The sequence below is a fragment of the Schistocerca gregaria genome, chromosome 1 (genome assembly GCF_023897955.1).
Source record: "Schistocerca gregaria isolate iqSchGreg1 chromosome 1, iqSchGreg1.2, whole genome shotgun sequence".
Taxonomy (NCBI): domain Eukaryota; kingdom Metazoa; phylum Arthropoda; class Insecta; order Orthoptera; family Acrididae; genus Schistocerca; species Schistocerca gregaria.
Window position 1 is genome coordinate 196673628 of NC_064920.1, and position 23125 is coordinate 196696752.

Below are 23125 nucleotides of genomic sequence, written 5' to 3' on the forward strand. Positions count from 1 at the left end.
GTGTAGATTTCAACAAACCGCTTTTATGATAGGCTCTTGTCTTCTTCAACCCTTTATTTATTCCCCCCCCCCCCCCCCTCCCACCTCATCCCTCTTTTCCAGTGCTGTGCAGCCTCACCAGCACTTCTAACTGCTTTCTCCTTGGCAGTGTTCCATTAACTCCAGAATTTCAATTTTCTTACATTGTTTTGCTGTTTCAAACCCAACATACTAATCCCCCATTCTGAATTTGTATGGAAATATTACTTAGCATCCAAATAAGAAAAATAAACTCCAATAACAAATGTGACAACAAGTCAAATCATTGATGAATGAAATTTTCACTCTGCAGTGGAGTGTGAGCTGATATGAAACTTCCTGGCAGATTAAAACTGTGTGCCAGACCGAGACTAACTCGGGACCTTTGCCTTTCGCGGGTAAGTGCTCTACCGACTGAGCTACTGAAGCATGACACATGACTAGTTCACACAGCTTCAATTCTGCCAGTACCTCAGCTATCTTCCAAACTTCACAGTACACAGTAGCTCTTCTGTGGACCTTGCCGAACTAACACTCCTGGAAAAAAGGATATGCCACGAAGTTTCATACCAGCGAACATTCCGCTGCAGAGTGAAAATGTCATTCTGGAAACATCCCCCAGGCTGTGGCTAGGCCATGTCTCTGTATATCCTTTCTTCCAGGAGTGCTAGTTCTGCAAGGTTCACAGAAGAGCTTCTGTGAAGTTTGGAAGGTAGGAGTGCTAGTTCTGCAAGGTTCACAGAAGAGCTTCTGTGAAGTTTGGAAGGTAGGAGTGCTAGTTCTGCAAGGTTCACAGAAGAGCTTCTGTGAAGTTTGGAAGGTAGGAGTGCTAGTTCTGCAAGGTTCACAGAAGAGCTTCTGTGAAGTTTGGAAGGTAGGAGACGAGGTACTGCCAGAGTGAAGCTCTGAGGATGAGTCGTGATTGGGTAGTTCAGATGGTAGAGCACTGGCCCGTGAAAGGCAAGGGTCCCAAGTTCAAGTCTCAGTCTGGCAAACAGCTGAAATCTGCCAGGAGGTTTCAAATCAGTGATGCTTATCAACAGAAAATTGCTTCCTCATATTCCTGGAATCCAATAGCGTCCACAATGAACATAAATATGTATGCATGAAAGTTCTGTAATAAGGTGGAGACACTGACCACATTTATTAATCATCTATGAAGAATGGTAAGTTTGTCAGTAGTATTGACAAAAAACTGGAAATCACATTATTTCTGAACAGCAGAATTTTAATGAGACAAATAACAGTGTTCCATAAATATATTTTTCTCTGTCTGCTAACAAACGTCAGGGCACAATCTTACAAAAACACAACCCACCTTTGCTTCATCAGGAAAGAGGGAAAGACGGAAGGATGTGGGTTTTAAGGGAGAGGGTATGGAGTCATTCCAATCCCGGGAGCGGAAAGACTTTCCTTAGGGGGAAAAGGGACAGGTATACACTCGCGGGGACACACACACACACACACACACACACACACACACACACACACACACACACACACACACACACATACGGACACAGGCAGACGTATGTAAAGGGAAAGAGTTTGGGCAGAGATGTCAGTCTAGAGGTGGAAGTACAGAGACAAAGATGATGTTGAGTGACAAGTTATTTAAGAGGGGAGGTAACTTCAAATTAGCGGAGGTTGAGGCCTGGTGGGTGACGGGAAGAGAGGATATATTGAAGGGCAAGTTCCCATCTCGGGAGTTCTGATAGGTTGGTGTCAGTGCGAAGCATCCAGATAACCCGGACAGTGTAACACTGTGCCAAGATGTGCTGGCCATGCACCAAGGCATGTTTAACCACAGGGTGATCCTCATTACCAACTAACACTGTCTGCCTGTGTCCGTTCATGCGAATGGACAGTTTGTTGCTGGTCATTCCCACATAGAAGGCTTCACAGTGTAGCCAGGTCAGTTGGTAAATCACGTGGGTGCTTTCACACGTGGCACTGCCTTTGATTGTGAGCATGTTCCGGGTTACAGGACTGGAGTAGGTGGTGGTGGGAGGGTGCATGCGACAGGCTTTACACCAGGGGCAGTTACAAGGGTAGGAGCCAGAGGGTAGGGAAGGTGGATTGGGAATTTCATAGGGATGAACCAAGAGGTTACTAAGGTTAGGTGGACGGCAGAAAGACACTCTTTGTGGAGTGGGGAGGATTTCATGAAGAATGGATCTCATTTCAGGGCAGGATTTGAGGAAGTCGTATCCCTGCTGGAGAGCCACATTCAAGGTCTGATCCAGTCCCGGGAAGTATTCTGTCACAAATGGGGCACTTTTGGCGTTCTTCTGTGAGAGGTTCTGGGTTTGAGGGGATGAGGAAGTGGCTCTGGTTATTTGCTTCTGTACCAGGTCGGGAGGGTAGTTGCGGGATGCGAAAGCTGTTTTCAGGTTGTTGGTGTAATGGTTCAGGGATTCAGGACTGGAGCAGATTTGTTTGCCACGAAGACCTAAGCTGGAAGGGACCGTTTGATATGGAATGGGTGGAAACTGTCATAATGGAGGTATTGTTGCTTGTTGGTGGGTTTGATCTGGACGGATGTGTGAAGCTGGTCATTGGACAGATGGAGATCAACGTCGAGGAAAGTGGCATGGGATTTGGAGTAGGACCAGGTGAATCTGATGGAACCAAAGGAGTTGAAATTGGAGAGGATATTCTTCACTGTGAGTCCAGATGATGATGATGTCATCAATAAATCTGTACCAAACTTTGGGTTGGCAGGCCTGGGTAACCAAGAAGGCTTCCTCTAAGTGACCCATAAATAGGTTGGCGTACGAGGGGGCCATCCTGGTACCCATGGCTGTTCCCTTTAATTGTTGGTATGTCTGGTCTTCAAAAGTGAAGAAGTTGTCAGTTAGGATGAAGGTAATGAGGAAAGAGGTTTTATGTAGGGTGGCAGGTGATCGGTGTGAAAGGAAGTGCTCCATCGCAGCAAGGCCCTGGACGTGCGGGATATTTGTGTACAGGGAAGTGGCATCAATGGCTACAAGGATGGTTTCCGGGGGTAACAGATTGAGTAAGGATTCCAGGCGTTCGAGAAAGTGGTTGGTGTCTTTGATGAAGGACGGGAGACAGCATGTAATGGGTTGAAGGTGTTGATCTACGTAGGCAGAGATATGTTCTGTGGGGGCTTGGTAACCAGCTGCAATGGGGCAGCCGGGATGTTTGGGTTTGTGAATTTTAGGAAGTAGGTAGAAGGTAGGGGTGCGGGGTGTCGGTGGGGTCAGGAGTTTGATGGAGTCAGGTGAAAGGTTTTGTAGGGGGCCTAAGGCTCTGAGGATTCCTTGAAGCTCCGCCTGGACATCTGGAATAGGACTACCTTAGAAAACTTCATATTTAGTGTTGTCTGAAAGCTGACGCAGTCCCTCAGCCACATACTTCTGACAATCAAGTACCACGGTCGTGGAACCCTAGTCAGCCGGAAGAATGACGATGGATCGGTCAGCTTTCAGATCACGGATAGCCTGGGCTTCAGCTGTGGTGATGCTGGGAGTAGGATCAAGGTTTTTCAAAAAAGATTGAGAGGCAAGGCTGGAAGTGAGAAATTCCTGGAAGGTTTGGCGAGGGTGATCTTGAGGAAGAGGAGGTGGGTCTCAGTGTGTTGGAGGACAGAACTGTTACAGGCAGGGTTCAATTTGGATGGTGTCTTGAGGAGTTGGACCATTAGGAGTAGGATTAGGATTATTTTTCTTCGTAGCAAAGTGATATTTCCAGCAGAGACTACGAGCGAAGGACAGTAAATCTTTGACGAGGGCTGTTTGGTTGAATCTGGGAGTGGGGCTGAAGGTGAGGGATTTGGATAGGACAGAGGTTTCGGATTGGGAGAGAGGTTTGGAGGAAAGGTTAACTACTGAATTGGGGTGCTGTGGTTCCAGATTGTGTTGACTAGAATTTTGAGGTTTTGGGGGGAGTGGAGCTGGAAGTGGGAGATTGAGTAGATGGGAGAGACTGGGTCTGTGTGCAGTGAGAGGAAGTTGAGGTTTGTTGGAAAGGTTGTGGAGGGTGAGTGAGTTGCCTTTCCGAAGGTTGGAAACCAGTAGATTGGATAGTTTTTTGAGGTGGAGGGTGGCATGCTGTTATAATTTGCAGTTGGCCTGTAGGAGGATGCTCTGAACATCCGATGTTGATGTGGGAGAGGAAAGATTGAGGACTCTGAGTAGGGATAGGAGTTGACGGGTGTGTTCATTGGCTGAGTTGATGTGTAGGTGAAGGATTAGGCGGGTGAGGGCTATGGATTGTTCAGTTTGCAACTGGTATAGGGACTGTTGGAAAGAAGGGTTACAGCCAGATATGGGAACTCCCAAACCACCTTCCCTACGCTCTGGCTCCTACCCTTATAACCGGCCCCGGTGTAAAACCTATCCCATGCACCTTCCCACCACCACCACCTACTCCAGTCCTGTAACCCGAAACGTGTACACGATCAAAGGCAGAGCCACGTGTGAAAGCACCCACATGATTTACCAACTGACCTGCCTACACTGTGAAGCCTTCTATGTGGGAATGACCAGCAACAAACTGTCCATTCGCATGAACGGACACAGGCAGACAGTGTTTGTTGCTAATGAGGATCACCCTGTAGCTAAACATGCTTTGGTGCACAGCCAGCACACCTTGGCACAGTGTTACACCGTCAGGGTTATCTGGATACTTCCCACTGACACCAACCTATCAGAATTCCGGAGATGGGAACTTGCCCTTCAATATATCCTCTCTTCTCGTCACCCACCAGACCTCAACCTCCGCTAATTTCAAGTTGCCCCCCCCTCGTACATCACTTGTCACTCAACATCTTTGCCTCTCTACTTCCACCTTGACTGACATCTCTGCCCAAACTCTTTGCCTTTACATATGTCTGCCTGTGTCTGTATATGTACGGATGTGTGTGTGTGTGTGTGTGTGTGTGTGTGTGTGTGTGTGTGTGTGTGTGTGTGTGTGTGTGTGTGTGTGTGTGTTTTTATTGTGTCTATCTACCAGCGCTTTCTCATTTGGAAAGTCACAGCATCTTTGTTTTTTAATATATTTTTCGCATATGGAATGTTTGTATCTATTATTCTCTGCGTGTGTGTGGGAGGGGTTGGAGGGGGGGGGGGGGAGGGGGAGGTCACACATGTAATATCTGTCCCCTGAAAGTTCAAAAGATGTAATGATTCCATTAAATTTGTGCACATACAGAGTGTAATCTACATTTTGAATGTGTATGTGTCATGTGGCAACTTATCACTTTGGCACATAATTTAAAAAATACACTATTATTAAAAACAGCAATCATCAAAGGGATGAGAAACAACTAATCCCATTTAACTATTGTATTAATTATGTTATAGTCGTAACATGTTAGTGATCAAATTGTTGGTTTTAAGGGCACATTACACCAACAATTGTGCAATCACGTTAAACAGCAGGTTTTGTTTTCATTGCTTAATGTTCCTAGATCCTAGTAACAAAATATTGTTATAAAGATTAGGAATTACTTCGAGTACCCTAGGGTCAAAGATGACATCAACTCTCTCTTTGTTGCATGTGCAGCCATAAAGTGGTACCTCAACTTTTACTGCTTAATACATTATGCAATACTGCTACGTAGTAATCACACTAAAGCAACATGCAGGATTTGAATCAAGTCACAAAAGCAGAACAGCTTTTACTGAATTCAGATGGAAAGATAAATCATTTGAATGAAGCAAAACAATGTAAGTTTGACAGAAATAATAAGTGATTTGTCACACGTGAATCATTTTCTAAAAGTCTTATGTTACAGCTAAATTTTATTTATAATATTAACATATTCATAGCCAACAAACATTGAAAAGGGAAAGAGAAGAAAAATAGAAGAAAGGGACAAAAGAAAGAAAGAACACACAGTTGTAGAACCCACAGAGTTGAAGCTGTTGTGGTAGTTCTCGAAACATAAGTATAGTTCGACTTCTCTTTAACTGTGATAATATAACAACCTCTTCAATTTTTAAGATCACACTAAGGCCAAAGTACAATTATACTTGGAGTCCCATAAAAAAATATTTCCTTATGGGTATGTTGTATGTCTATTCCTAAGAACATTTTTTTGTCTCATTTAATTTTGGTTTGTATTCTCTCTCTCTCTCTCTCTCTCTCTCTCTCTCTCTCTCTCTCTCTCATGACATCCGCTGTTTTCTATAGATGTTATGGACATTCAGTTTTGGTTTACAAACATTGCTTTTACTGAATAAATTTCTTGGTTACATCTGCAGTATGTATTGCTCAGTTGAGTGCAGTTACAAACTCTGCATTTACAAGAGTAAGAGAACAAAACATCCACAATGTGCAGAACAAAGCAATAAGTTAAATTAAAGAGTAGATTCCTTGTGCACAAACCATCAAAATAATGGTTTCTGTCGAAAGAGTGCAGATAAATAACTGTACATTTAATTTCATTGGAATATAATGTTTCCCATAAATTTTACTGTACTGTGCATGTTTTTCAATTCTCATGCTGATGCTAACTAGTAAGCTAGGCAGTGGAAAAATAGCACTCCTACACATAACACATGTTTCTACAATACACAAATGAAACAATAATAAGGTGAATTTAGCATACAGTTAACAAATATCTTCAAGTGAGGTATTGCTAACAAAGTCTACCTAGAGCTACAATTATCCCTGAAGATCAAATAAATCAGATGCAATGACTTAAAAAAGTAACAGCACAGCAGTAAAATATAAGAGAAAAATTTAAAATCTTTCAACAGTGGATTGTGATTCCACAGTACTGATAAAATATTCAGCAACACGGATATAAATTAAAACCAAATCATTCCAGCAGATTAACAAATGAATAACGCTGATCGTAATTCTGCTGTAACTTACCAGTTCTAAAATTTAACCACGGCTCTCAATATTTTCTGTAACTGAATACTCGTAAATACCTACATGCAGATGTCTCCATTTTTGTTTTGGTTACGTTTAATTGTAACCAACAAAGAATGCTGAAATGTTCGAAAGTGTCACACATGATGCTGCATTTAAAGAACTTACACAAACTGGAATCAGTTACACGAAAGAACACACGAAACTCTTCTGAAGCTGTGTAATACTGGTAAGGCCAAGCATATCTCTCCAGATATGCAAAACTATGTATTAAGTAACACTGGGCACTGTTACAAGAATCTATCAACAAAAGCAAAGCAGGAGAAATCAAATTAAAACTCTACAAGTCTACTAAACTCCTTCAGAACAGAAGGAAGGAAAAATTTGGTTCAATGTTCGCTAACAATTTTCACAAAGGAGTTGATGCATTTATCTTACAATGTTGGTGTCCCTCTGCATCACCCCACACAACATGAAGTCAGTGGGTAGCAGCATCATAACTCAGCACTTGAGTACTTGAGCCCCCCCCCCCCCCCCCTCGTTTACCAGTACACAATATATGAAAGAACATAGTAACAACCATATAGCAACACTATTACTTAGTTTCCACAATCAACTCTTTTGCAAAATTAAGCAAACTCAACAGAACAACATACTTCTTGAAGAACACAATGTTTTGAAAGAATGCATTGACTTTTTTTTTTAATTTTTGAAGATTTTGGAAGTAACAGTGAACTTTCAGCTGACCCTGTCCTCTCAAATGGCAGCACAAAATACAATATGTGTTATGGAGATGGTAAGTTTCTAATGAAGTATTTCTTTTTATTTCATAATCAGGCAAACTGTATAAATATGATCGGATGAATATTTTAAAACAATAGTTCTTGCACTGAAATGTCATTCATAATAACAACACTTCACACTGCATTACAAGTTAAAGATTTTGTGAGATAGGCAAGTATAAGTAAGCAAAATTTTGATGCAGGGTGAAGATTCTGCACAACAAAAAACACATCACAAATATCTACTGGCCAGACCACATAATTTCATTACACACTGATACTGCATTAATGTACATAACTTCAAAGAAATATGAGGTTCTGTGTAACACTTTGATCTCACACACTTAATTTTAAGACTGTGCTAATTTGTCGTCTGGTCTGTAAGTAAATGCTACTAGAACACACAACGCACACACGCCTGTCTACACACAAACTGACGTGCGCGCGCGCGCTCACACACACACACACACACACACACACACACACACACACAAAAACTAACTTGTCACAGGAGAAGTTATTTACTACAATCCCATCAAATGTAGACTCCTTATTCTAAGAAAAAAAAAGAAAATTCAGAATTTTTTTATCATATGTTACAACAAACTTTGTTTAGAGACATTTCATAATTATTACAGAAATAGCTCTAAACAAGCCTGCATTCACGTATTTCTTTTCTGAATATCGTCACACCTTGCATAAAAGTCACTACCAATTAACACTAAGTAAAACTTGCCAATTAAGTGAACAAAGTGTCTCTGTAAAACCAGAGATACCAATTCCAATATTGTATAATGCACACATGTGTACAAAATGTTTATATAGTAATATTACATATAGTAGATCAAAAGCATTCTAAAAAATCTTATCAATTCTGTAATGAGTACCAATACAGTTAACACATTGCTTTCTTCTCTTTATTTTCTAGCACAATGACTACTGCAATCTTGCAGAAACAACACACTAAAAAATAAAACAAAACTGAGTACAGTTTTGGCTTACCCTAAGTTTGAAATGAAGAGGGGAAAATAATTCATGGCTCAGCCAAACAAGACACAATGCTCCATTTTCAACCAAAGCCAGCAGACCTTTCTCAGATTAGTGACTTCCGTATCTGATGGAGCACCTTGTCTCATTCTTCTCAATAACAATCTTCCCTTGTTAGAGTGCAGTACAATCACCACATGGCCTACAGTACTTCTAACTACACAAATATCTTAAGTGTACGTTTTTTGCAAATATTTAGAAGGTTTTGAAAAGTCTGCATCAAAGCAGTTCTGATAACACAAACTCACACAAAAATGTGTACAGCCATTAGCACACAGTGAATCTACCATCCTACCATTCACTTGCTGCAACTGCACTCAGTCAAGAATGGGAGTTGTGCAGCCCTCGTGCACATTTACTTTTAGACTCAACATTCTTTCAATTACAAATATTCTACAATAATCATAACAAAAGCAAACGAAAAGAGTAATTAGTAGGCACAGTTAGAAAAAAAAAAAAAACATTTCAATCAGTTTCAAACTCAGATTCCCCACCAGATGTTTCTGTACAGACAATGCCATTCTCTGTAACAGTCTGCAACTGTTCAACAGCATCAATGCCATTAACTTGTCCATGATCCTCAACTAAATGTTTCTGCAATAGTTCAGGCTGAAAAAAATTTTGAGGACATGATGGACATTTGTATGGACCTTTGTGTGACTTCTTGTGTTTCCACAGGACTGACTGACGAGAGAAGCAGCGGCCACATTCAGAACACGAAAATGGCTTTTCACCTGTGTGGATTCGCACATGCTGTATGAGGTATTTTTCCTTCTTGAACTGTCGCTGGCAGATCTGGCAAGTGATGCCAGGACCATCCCCTGATGTAGTAACATTGGGGCCTTCTTCATCACCATCATCATCATCGTCGTCATCATCATCATCAACTGTAGTGACATCTACATCATCATCTTTCATGGTAATCGTTCCAGGATCACTTCCTTTCATTTGGAAGTTTTGAGCATTTGTTGTTGAAGTGCTTACCATGCCATTTGCTGCTGTACTGCCCCCAGGAGTATTTGGAGTGGTATGGATTTTCATATGCTGTAGGAGATATTTTTCCTTTGAACATTTTCGGTCACAAATTGGGCAACTGACACCAGCACCTTGAGGAGTACTTTGAGTGCTTGGTGTGCTTCTATGAATCATTAGATCATCTTGAGCAAGACATTTGTGTCTCCTGAATGCTGATGTATTACTAAATGTTCTCCAGCATGCATTGCACCTGAAAGCCAAAGTTACAAATGATTAAAGAGACTGCAAATACCAAATCACAAAAATTTAGACAACATTCTGTGAAATACTTACAGAAATAAATGTTACAAAATGAAATAATATTTCAGCAACCTACTGATTGGTGGTTTGATTGGTTAGATTGACAACTATATACATTTGTTCATATCAAGAAATGAAAAAACTATACCAGTTAAATTGAGCAGAGAGATACATACAGTACGTCATTCAGAATAATAAAGAAATTTTAATTGCTGTCATTAATAGCTCAAAGAAGGTGAATCCAGATTTCACTCTAATTAAAACTGCTCCAGAGAGACTTTCCATTTGAAAAAGAAATATATCAAATGAGTGAAAAAATAAATTCTGAACTTCCACTTTCCTCCCATCATTTTGGGGTCTTTGTCATTTAGAAATTCATTCAAAGTTCATTTTCGATGCATAAACATTAAAAACGAAAAGTAAAAGCATGAAAAATTACACACAAAAAAAATTACACGTAGTTCCTTTATATTACACAAAAGCAGAAAGCAGATGAAAAGGTCAAGTAAAATAAAATTTGTGACAGAAACAAAGAAAAGCTGCTCAAAATATCTGATCAGGGACGAGAAAGCTTTAGCTAATAGTTTTACGAACTGGTAAGAGATTACAGAGGTAGAAAGACAACTGAAAGCCATAGCAAAGCTAAAATGAACAGTGAGAGAAAAGAGTGAAAATAAATAAAATGTAAAAGATTGACCTTTCTGAAACAAAACGGAGCTTGCATAAAGAGACTGAAATAAATATGGAACAGGAGGCATACACTGAGCAAAGAGGCAGAGTAGTTAAAGCACAGGACTTCTTTTTGCAACAAGTTAGTTCTGTAATCTCTAGATTTCCTACAGTTTTGCTAGCACATTTCAGGCAAATGTTGAGGTGTTCCTGAGGCTGTAGCAAACCTGAAGCCTTTCTCCACAATACATTTTTTGTCTTAAGAGTTCACTTCCAATGACACATTAGGCTCTAACATTCTTACTTTTGGAGACATGTGGAGGCGTTGTGGTAGAGCACCATGACAGGGAGAAGATTTTAGCAAAATTTTGAACCAATCAGATGATAAGAATTCCTCCCCTACAATTAAGTATGTTATGTCAGTGACATGATGAAGCTCAAAGCAAACGATTGGAGCAGTGAACAAAATTTAAATGACATACAGCATAAATTAGTAAAGCACATACAGTGTTGCATGACAAGTATTGTGTGAGTTACATGGACAGCAATAAGAGTTCTCTGAAATGTGGTAGAATATTCTCAGGAGTGTCAGACACATTTCGTACCATGGCTTAAGTCACAGCCTTGGAGAAGAAGCTAAACCTATTTAACAAGAGGGGGACTCATAATACACCAAGTGCAGTATCACAGTGCTCGTAACAACACACTCTTAATCAAGTCCAGTCACCAAGATTTGTATTATGTTTTTACTTAAACCAAATGATGAAATAGTTCTTTTGATTCAGCTGTGACCAATTCATCTTACGGCTTTAACCAAATGAGATATGACTTCATCTGAATTAACCTTATAATAATGAAAAATCCAGGATGGAATGTGACAGTATTAAGAAAAGGTTAGTTGCTACTCACAACAGAAAGACTATTAGAAAGTAAGCTTTTGGCCAACAAGGCTTCATCGGAAATAAACTACACACACACACACACACACACACACACACACACACACACACACAGTCTGTGGCTGCTGAGGCCAGCCTGCAAGCAGCAGTGCATGATGGGAGAAGCAACTGGAAGGTGGGGGTAAGGAGGAGGGTGGGAGTGTGAGGGACAGCAGAGTAGGGGACGATAAAGTGCTGCTTTTGAGAGCATATAAGGACGAGATAGAGAGAGGATGGGTGGGGAGTAGCAGAAAATGAGTCAAGTAAAAAGACTGTGGGTGCATTGGTGGTACAGATGGCTGTGTAGTGCTGGAATGAAAACAGGGAAGTGGTTAGATGGGTAAGAACAATGACTAGTGAAGCTTGAAGCCAAGAAGATTAAGGCAACATAGGATATATTGCAGGGAGAGTTCCCACCTGCACAACTAAGAAAAACTGGTGTTGTTGGGAAGGATGCAGATGGCACAGGCTGTGAAGCAGTCACTGAAATTAATGTCATGTTAGGCGGCATGATTAGCAACTGAGCGAGCCAGCTGTTTCTTGGCCACAGTTTGTTAGTAGCCATTCATGTGGACAAACAGCTTGTTGGTTGTCGTACTCAAGTAGAATGCAGCACACTGGTTGCAGCTTAGTTTGCTGATCATGTGACTTGATTCCACAGGTGGCGGCTCTACCTTTGATGGGAGAGGTGATGCTTCTGGTACCGGATTGGAGTCCGTGCTGGTGAGAGGATGTTTGGGACAGGTCTTGTGTCTGGGTGTATAGAAGGGACTTCTTGGTATGGTACAGGTGGCAGCTGTTGAAGTGGAGGTATTGCTGGTGGTTGGTAGGTTTGATATGGACGGAGGTACTGATGTAGCCATATTTGAGATGGAGGTCAACAATGAGGAAGGTGGCTTGTTGGGTTGAGGAGGACCAGGTGAAGTGACTTGGGGAGAAGGTGTTGAGGTTCTGGAGGAATGTAGATAGAGTGTCCTCACCCTCAAACCAGATCACACAGATATCATGAATGAATCTGAATCAGGTGAGGGGTTTGGGATTCTGGGGTTTAAAAAGGATTCCTCTAGATGACCCACAAATAGGTTGGCATAGGATGGTGCCATGTGGGTGCCCATAGCTGTACCCCAAATTTGTTTGTAGGTAATGCCTTCAAAGGAGAAGTAATTTTGGGTCAGGATATAGTTGGTCATGGTGACTAGGAAGGAGATTGTAGGTCTGGAATCAGTTGGGTGTTGGGAAAGGTAGTGTTCAACAGTGATAAGGTCATGTGTATTAGGTATGTTAGTGTAAAGGGAAGGGCATCAACAGTGACATGCAGGGCACCATGAGGTCAGGAACCAGAACTGTGGAGAGTTTGTGGAGGAGATGGTTGGTACCTTTTATGTGGGAGGGTAGATCATGGGTAATAGACTGAAGGTGATGGTTTATGAGAGCAGACATTCTCTAATTGGAGGCACAGTAACCAGTCATAATGGGACATCTTGGGTGGTTGGGTTTATGGACTTTAAGAAGCATGTAGCAGGTAGGAGTGTGGAGAATGGTAGGGGTGAAGAGAGAACTGGACTCCAGGTAGAGGTTCTGGGATGGATCCAAGGATTTGAGGAGAAACTGGAGATCCTGCCGGATTTCTGAAATGAGGTCACTGTGGCACAGTTTGTAGATGGATGACTGACAATTGGCGAGAGTTCTTATGCTGGGTAATCCTTGCATTGCAAAACAATTGGTGAAGCCTTTGTCAGCAGGTAGGATTATAAGGCCAGGATCAGTTTTTAGACTGTGGATTGCAGTTTGACCATTAATAGCTCCACTTAGACAGCTGCCACCCATTCTGTACAAGAAGTCCCTTCCATACAGCAGACCCACCTGCGACCATCACATCTGTAGTGATGAGCGGTTCCCTATTGAAATATACCAACGGTCTCACTGAGGCCTTCACAGACCGTAATTACCATTCCAACCTTGCACCCTGTAATGAGGAATATTCCATCCACTACCCTTCCCAACCATCCCACAGTGGTATTCTGCAGCCCACTGAACTTACATAATATCCTTGTCCATCCCTACAAAACCCCTGCTCTCAACCGCTTGCCTCATGGCTCATATACCTGTGATAGACCCAGATGGTTACATACATCCTCCCACCAGCACCTACTACAGTCTGTTGTCACTGACATCACCTTTCCCATCAAAGGCAGGGCCACTACCCGTGAAATCAGTCATGTGATCCAAAAGCTAAGCTGCAACCAGTGTCCTGCATTCTATGTGGGCATGACAAGCAACAAGCTGTCTGTCCGCATGAACGTCCATTAACAAATGTGGCCAAGAAACAACTGGATCACCCAGTTGCTGATCATGTCCCCAACACAATGTTCTTCATTTCAATGGTTGCTTCACAGCTTGTGCAAGTGGGAACTCTCCCTGTAATATATCCTATGTTCCCGTAACCTTCCTGGCCTGAAACTTTGTTAGTCATTTTCCTTACCCATTTGGCCCCTTCGCAGTTCCCATTCTAGCAGTACACAGCTCCCTATTCCACCAACACACCCACTGTCGTTTAACTCTCCCCCCTCCCCACCCCCCACTCATCTAGCTGCTCTGATCTCTCTTTACCTCACCCCGGTACGCTCCCACCAGCAGCATTTTACTGCCCCTCCACCTCTACCCTGCTATCCCTACCCCTCACCGCCCAAGCCTCTTCCTTATCCCTACCACCCAGTTGCTTCACCCATCAAGTGCAGCTGCTTGCAGTCTGGTCACAGTGTAACCACAGACTCTCCACTCTATGGTGAGTAGCAACTATCCTTTTCATAATATTGTCATTAACCTTACAATAGGATGTTAAATACTAATAACAATTCCTTCCCATAATATCAATTTACAGGTCTCCATCACAATTAAATTTTTGCCTCCCTCGACTTCCTTTTATCTCACCACACATTATGTCAATCTCGTCTTTTTTTGTGTATAAACTTTTATCACTATAATGTGTGTTGGCTTCATGTGCAACTTGACTACTGTAATGCATTCATTATGTGGTTCACAGTAGCTTTCTAATGTTCCTATTTTCTTATTCATTCTTAGACCTACTGCTGCAGTAACCTTATCCAATTTTGTATTTACGACCCTATACTCACATTATCACAGGTCCTGTACTTCCCGGCATTGCTATTCCTACTATATCTAACTTCAGTTTATCTATTTCCCTTTTTAAATTTCCAAAATTATCTATCTCATTAAGAGATCTTAAGTTCCATACCCCAACTTGTAGGATCATAGTTTTGCTTCTCCTGATTACTACATTCTCCTCAGTAGTTCTCACCCAGATATATGAACAGAGAACCGTTTTACCTCTTTTTTTACAAAAGAGGATGCCATTATTAATTCATACAACCGAGCTGCATGTTACTGGAAAACATAATGGCTGTTTTAGATTCCCTTTCCTTTCAGCCATTTGCATTACCAACATAGTAAGGCTATGTTGCATGATGTTACACAGTCAAATTAATCAATCAACCAGACTGTACCCCCTGCAATTACTGAAAAGGCTGCTGCCCTTCTTCAGGGACCATTTCAATTGCACATGTGGTACAGTTATCCGTATTGTTGAGGCATGCAATCCACTTCCCTTGGAATATCCATGGTTCATGAGGTGTGATGCATCGTAGTTCCCATAACTGTACATCTTATGTTAGTTCTTCCAAGATGAAATAAGGCTTCTTTAGCTTTCTCTGCCAACTAAATTTTTCCATTTTCTTTAAATTTACATAATATATTGGGCATTCATAATTCTGCTTTCTGTATGTTTTTATTGGTTATTGGATGTAAATAACAAATTTTTTCCACTCATTCTGTTGAATAAAATTTACAAAACTAAGAGTCATTAAGTATTTCTAATAAGAGATTGATGCACAACACAAATGAAAGATAAGTAAGAGACACTGCAAATTCCTAAATAACAGTTCCACAGTTACATTTCACTTTTTATGGTTCTGTACATCAATCGGTAAAAATGGAACCTTTATAGGATCACTTTGCTGCCTGTCAGTATGTCTGTCCTACTGTTAAGATGTGTTTTTCTCAGGAACTGATAGAGGTAGCACAATGAACTTTATGTTGCACACTTAGGTCTACTGTTCTCAGCGGTGTAAAAAATTTTGAGCTACCAAGTCAATGCAATCAAAAGATATGGCCACATATGTCACATATTTTGATACTCACAAACTCATTCATCAAAACCTATAGGTAAACTGTCTATATCCAGGTTGGGCCTGGTGGTCTAGCAGCGTAGAGTGTACCTAGAAACCGAGAGGCTGCAGGAGGGAATCTCATTTAGACCATAGACTTTTCAGTCTTCGTTTCAGCCTAGCCTTTTTTTTTTTTTGATCAAGATAATTATCTGACAAGTTGGAGCCTGTAAACCTGTTCAACGATTTCAAAATGAAACACAGCAAAATTATGTTTATCTGCACACTTTCTGGTTCACAATTTCCACTGCACATGAAAAGGCACTACAATTTCACTGGCTCTCCAGAATACTGTTTTTTACTTTGGTATCCATTTTACATGTATCATGACTAACATTGTCCATATAATTATTCATTTCTGTACAATTGTTGGCTTCCATTACAAACATGTCAGTAACATGTGGGTGTGTGTGAGTGTATATGTGTGTGTGTGTGTGTGTGTGTGTGTGTGTATAGAAGTAACAAACAGCCAAAGATCACATTGAAACACTTAACAACAGAGAGCAAGAGAAGAGATCATAACTAATGGGGACTGTACACAATGTCACTGAAGTGAATGTATGTTCTCTTGATTCCCGCTGCATTAGTTTACCTGCAGTCTTGACTGTTGACTATGCAGTTTCTAACATCAATATATACAAAATGAGAATTTCATTGATTTTATCAGCTACGCTCCTCTGCCTATTTTGCTCTTCCGCTTTTTTCTTTATCTGGCCCATCCTTTTTTCAAGTTTTGAATGATTTATTGCCTGCCCTGTCTCTCATTGAGAAGAATTACGCTGTGTCCCTTCGTGAATTACTCCCCTCTAGCTCCAAAAGTATAAAATTCCATTTAGGCCTCAAATACTTCTTTCTTATCAGTTCTACTGGCACATATGAAGCACTAAAGTTTTGTTTCAAGATTTGATGTGAATCTAATGAAGTTTTTATTACACCATATCAAAACTTGAAATGAATCCCTTGTTAAAAATAGTAAACTGCCAATCATTTTCAACAACAGGGAGCTGTATGTACCTTGTAAATTTTACAGATCATGTGGTTTTAAGAATTTGTAACACACGACTAGTTTCATGAAAACATTTCATTTTGTGTGTGTGTGTGTGTGTGTGTGTGTGTGTGTGTGTGTAAGTGAGTGAGTGAGTGAGTGAGACAGAGATCGTAACTGCAATACTGCTCTCAAAATCAAAGCCAGATTAGTTAAACAGAACTATAAAGCAGTGTTAGGTGCAGCTTTTGAGCTTTGTGGGATGTAAAAATAAATCTGAAAAAAAGTGTACAGGAAATTGGCACATAATACAGCAAAGAGAATATTCAGACTGCTAGGTCAATACAGAAACGCTAAACGTAGGCAACAGCTTTGACCTTGTGTCATGTGTTCAACAGATAATACATTGTCCACATGATCAATTCCATGCCTGAAACAAATACCATCCTAATAACCACAGCTCTCCTGAATAAATTGTCTGTTCTGAGTGACTTAACCAGATTACAATTCCACTCTCCTTTCTGTCACTTTAGTGCTTTTTCCCACTACCAAAAAGAATTAAAAACTAGACTTCCCACATAAAATCATTTCTTATGCAACACTGTGGTGTAAAATGCAATATGAACTCTATCCAGCAAATCATAAAGACAGGCTACACCACAGGAATCCCATACAAAACTGCTACTTTGTTAATACAACCGACCTCCAAACAAACTGTGTATAAGGCTGTCCACATAATGAGATTTAAACCTGTTGTGGTAGAATAATCTTTATGCATTCTGAAGATATCATCAGAAAATTACAACTTAAGGATGAACACCATTACACAACTGCAGTTGTTGCTGGTTGCTGTGCAGAGATTAATGAACTATGTGTATTAGAGCCTTTTACAAAATTAACAACTCTAACTACCACAATAAATTCAGAAAACTAAATACATATTCATACAATAGAAATACTTCTTAGGTCCAACTATTCCCGATTAACTGCTTGCCCATAGCATGACAGGCTCTCCTGAGCACAGTTGGGGAGGGCTGGAGAAACTGCTCACACATGGGCAGCCAACACTTTGCACACAGGAAGGCCAGGGTGTTTAACCATGACTAAGCAAATAACTGTAACAAGATATGTTTAACAAATGCGCAACCTAACTAAAACAAAATACTACCATTTTATTATATTTCTGGCAGATTATATTTCTTTTTGTTCACAAATGACACAATATTTTGTGTTGGAGCCAAAACTGCTACAAAAAGAACAGGAAGAATGCTCATCAGTGTTGGATTGTGACGCTGGGACCATTCTGCAATGTTAATCCTTTTCATGAGATGATAAAATAAAATCATTAACAAAAATAAAAATAGCAACAAGAAGAATAAGAAGAAGCTGTTCCAAAAAAAAAAAAAAAAAAAAAAAAAAAAAAAAAAAAAAAAAAAAAGTTGAACCATAAACTTCAGGGCTCCTGCATTCCCGTGCAACTTGAAAAACACTTCTACTTATAAATCACTATACCACTGTAGTACATGTGTGCTACTTTAACACCTATTACTTGGGCAGAGTGCAATATAGTAAATCAATAACTTCTCACTGTAGTATATGGTGCAACTGAATATGAACTGAGAGCAGTAAATACTTTCACTTTCTTTTTGGAATTGAACAGGACTTGAACCTTTGACTCAAAATTTTGCTGGTAGCGATGAAAGACATTTCATTAAAAGGCTAAGCTATTTGTATCACACTGCCTTTTGAGTGAGCACATGTCGTCCACAATTATATTAATTCTACAGGAAACGTTAATAATCAACAGATTTTTCACTTGAGATGTCATATTTACATTATTTAAAATACTCATGTCGTTTGGAGTGTTTGTATGCACGTGATGGAACATGGTGCGAATGCAATGCAATGGGTCCCCTTTGTGGGTGGCCGACCATCTGTGCCTGCCTGGTGGGTGAGCTACGGGGATTGTCAGGTGTCCATTCTCCATGAAGCAGAGTTTGAACAACCTGGCCTAAACGGAAAAACAATGACAGCCTCTGGTCACACAGACGGTTCCATAACCAGTCTTGAGTTCTTAGAATGTCATCAGACGATTTTGATACAAGAATATCTTTTTCACTATGCACGAGACACCACTGAATTAACTGTCCCTTATTACTGCCAGTTTCTGTGTCACACCACCAGTGGAAGAATGCTCCTATCAGGGCACAAAAAATGTGAAATGTTCCCGTTTACTTAAAAGACACTGACTGAAAAATGGAATACCAGTTGCCTCATTCTACCTTCCTCGGCACCTTTAAAAATTTTAGCATGCAAATATTTTCAATCTCTCTCTCTCTCTCTCTCTCTCTGTTTTTTTGACATGCAACTCATCTCAACCTCCCACAAATTCCCCTAACTATATATCAGGTACACCCAATAGTCCATCACTGTAAGTCATTCATATCCATCCACTCCCAGTTGCCCTTTTCAATCACTATCTGCCCAACTCATTGTCATTCTCGCTTAGTGTCTTTCTGTCATTGCCTCCTGTGCCACAGCCACAGTCCCCTTTGCTCTGTCCTACTACTATAGTCCCATTGTCTCACTCTTGATCCCCCCCCCCCCCCAAGCACTGTCTTTTTCACTCTTTTCCTGGCAGTGTTTTGTCACAATCAACTATGTTCCATTGCCATGTACCCCCCCCCCTCTCCCCGTCATCTCTCTCTCTCTCTCTCTCTCTCTCTCTCTCTCTCTCTCTCTCACACACACACACACACACACACACACACACACACACACACACACACACACACACACACTTGACTTTTCTGTTTTGCTCTTTCTATGATACAGCCACTGTCTAGAATCTTTCAATATTTATTATTTTTATGTCTCTTTGCCACTGCCACTGTGTTCTTATTTCTCAGCATAAAGGAAGTGAGAATATGTTCACATGGCAAAATTCTTGAGAAAATTTTTCCTGCTGCAGCATGGCATTTAACGTGTATGAAAAATGAACTGTTCAGTCAAATTTAGATAGTTTACTTATGTGAAACTGAAGTAATGCAAAACTAATTTTACATCTCAGACCAGATTTTATTTGAGGAGGAAGAAATTGCATGTGCTTAAGTACTACAGCATGAGGTTCCCAGGTGATAATGAAGACACTACTGCATATTTCTCCATGCTACATCACTTTACAACTACAATTTCACCTCACACCATACTTTACGTGTAACTTTGAACTTCTGTATCTCAGATATGGATAAATATATGACAAAAATTTGCAAGGTTGTTCGAGACCAGGATCTTAGGAAACATTATAAAAATTACAGCCATTTGCTGCACATAGCCGTATCAGAAATCTCGGCTGGATTTTGGTCTGCTGGTAATGGTGAGAATATAGTAAAAAAAAACCTTCTTGTAGGGTTTCCCATGGAATCACCCATGAACTACTAATGCCTCCGCAAGTCCCATCAAGCCCATCATAAACCATATCAAAGAACCAACTGATTTGCTTCGTTTGTCTAAGCAGGAGGAAGTGTGTAACATTCATAGTTGGGCCATGTACTCTAGTATATTGACACTAAGATGATCCTTCTGTTGGGTATACAAACAGTTCCCAGCCCCAGGGCTATCCAAAACACTTGACAGAACCAAAGGTACGATCACCAGAAAATACTGCTTTTATGCACAGCATTTCAGAACATATTAAGTACCCACATTGTTGCATGCATACCGATAATCTCATTATGTTTCTGTTAAAACTGAGATTATAGCATTATACTGAAACTGGTAGCCATAACAGACAACAAATACAATCTTATCTCATGCATTAAAAATATTACTTCAGAAAAAATCCTTATTTTGTTTTAGCACATGTAAGTTTTCAGCTGTAGTGAACAACCAGAACCATCACAGGTCAATGTGAATAACATGATACAGTCAACAAGAAGAACCATGCAAACTGTTACTTCAGAATAGTTTCTCTGTACTGGCTATCCCCACTGTTTACTTCCACATCAAGGTTTCTGTGCACATGCCTTGAATTATTAGGAAAGCACTCAGAAGTGAACAAGAAATGTCTGACACATTTGGAGATTTTGACCTCAATTCTACCTTGGTTCCAGTGCTCACTACAGTAATGGGGTGTGAAATTCTAATACAAAATGTCTGACAGCAGGAAATATCTCAGCTCACTAAGAGAACGACAGTAAGGACAGATGAGTTGCTTCATAAGACTGATTGGGCCCTCGGTTCAGTAAATGGCACAGGAAACCAACAAGATAGTGTCTGTTACACCAATGTCAGGCTGAAGCGACAAACCAACTCCCTTGCCACAAGACTGAAATGGAAGAAATACAAAACCACAAAATGGGGCAAGAACTATATTGTGACTGCAACTTCCTCAAGACAGAAATCACAGTGACAAGTCCAGCCAGAGTAAGAATAACTCATGCAATTTGTATTTTGATCGAATACACAAAAACTACATTTATAAACCTTAAACATTCTGTCAGAACATTAAATCTAATGAAGTCTAACATATATAAGTCCTCAAAGTTTTAAATATTGCCTCAAAAAATAGTTACATAAGTTGTTTGCAGGTACATGTCTGCAGACCTGGTACACACTGAAATCCCCATGCTGTAGTACCATAGCATGCTGCTAGAAGAATCAAATCAAAATGGTGCAGCCAATTAATAAAGGGGAGTATTAGATAGCAGTCAATTCTCTGTATTTGAAAGGGAATAATGTTGGAACAATATATCCTGAGCTGGAGGAACCATACGACCACAATGAACCACAATATGACACAATAGTAAATGGCACAAATACTTCCAACGCAAAAACTGAAGTGGCAGACCATCTCTAGGAAGACCCGAGAATCTCTAGAAAAGCGGAGACACTGGCGTTCAAAGACCAATGTGTCACCACTCATACAATAGTGGAAAATATGAAAATCAGCTATGGATCAGTTTTGAAAATCTTGCCTTATATTTTGAACATGGAAAAGGTAACACCTGCTCAATTATCAATTTACCATGCCTGATCAAAAAGCCCACTGGGCCAAGGCAGCTGCAGAAATCTTGCATCTGTTGTCTTTAGTTGCCTAGTCACCATGGACAAATTCTGGGTGTTCCACTGCAGCCCCAAAAAAAAGGAGCCAAGCAAGCAGTGCAAACATGTGCTTTCAACACTGTCAAAAGAAAGCAAAGCAAAGACTCCACTGTCATTGGGCAAGTTACTGGTGAGTGCTTTTTGGCAGCTGTCATGGTGTGGTGCTAACAAATTATGCTCATAACGGGCAAATTATTGCACCACTGTACCAAACAGCCAAAATGCAGATTTCAACAACAAGCATCTACACTATGTGATCCATTGTTGGGAAAAAGTGTCACACTGAAGGGTGAATATGTAGAGCAAGACTAGTGCCACCACTAAGTTTAATGATCACAGCTTTATTTTTTCAAGGTGATAACTAAAATTAACTAAAATTAAATGATTATCCCTTGAAACGATAACTTGTGTCCCATCTGCAAATGATGGCAGAATTAGCAGTGATGAAAGACCTATAATGAAAATGCCAGGGATGCAACGGTAGGTCACCTGCAGGGTGCTGTTTGACAATCAAACATGCACCTAGAGTCCAATTGTAGCATTGAATGGCAATGAGAGAGAGGCTATGAAAATGGTCATTAAAAGCCATCTCCATGCTGTTAAGATGTATAGGTTATGTTAGATAACACTTGGCAATAGTATTTTTAACACTTGCCAACAAAATTTTTCTTCTTCGGTGAGTCATGGATGAACCAGTTTCTGGCTGTCAATCTCAGTTTTCTTGTGACACACTACCATTTATCTTTCAAAGGCATTGAAAAATGTTGCTTACTGGTTATTCTTCTGTGGCTTAAGTTAAATATTCCACTGATTTAATTGTTGGAAAAAATAATCAAAAACATGTACAAGAAATTTCCAAATATGGTCCTTAGTTCAGAAATCTACCTCCAGGAAAATGAAGGTGGTTCCGACAATTCATGCTTGAACATGTAGAATGTTTGTTCGAAGTCCCTTGCAACTGAGCACAGAGTTCTGACAACTGTTGCAAGTGGAAGGGTGGTTGTTCAAAGAACATGAAAGTTTGCAGTTTGTGTTAATTCAGAAGAAATGATTCTTATCTGCTACTCACACTTACCCAGTATAAGAAATGTAAATGATGTGTATGTGAAGATCAAGGTAATTGCAATTCTTCTTGGCACATAGCTCAGGTACATAAAGCACTGCTACTTTCCAAGTGAGTGTGACAGCAGCGAAAGAAAAACTCCACTATAATAT

The 23125-nt window shown here is 40.3% G+C and overlaps 1 protein-coding gene across 3 annotated transcripts in view; it reads right to left on the reverse strand.

Moving 5' to 3' along the window:
- Positions 1–6115: 6115 nt before the first annotated feature.
- LOC126336544 (zinc finger protein 184-like) overlaps positions 6116–23125 on the reverse strand; it is a 167985-nt gene continuing 150975 nt past the window's right edge. For all 3 annotated transcript variants that reach the window (XM_050000367.1, XM_050000377.1, XM_050000386.1), the window contains one exon: positions 6116–9921. In XM_050000367.1, coding sequence (XP_049856324.1) covers positions 9162–9921 — 760 coding nt within the window. In that variant the 3' untranslated portion in view covers positions 6116–9161. The remainder of the gene's footprint in view (positions 9922–23125) is intronic.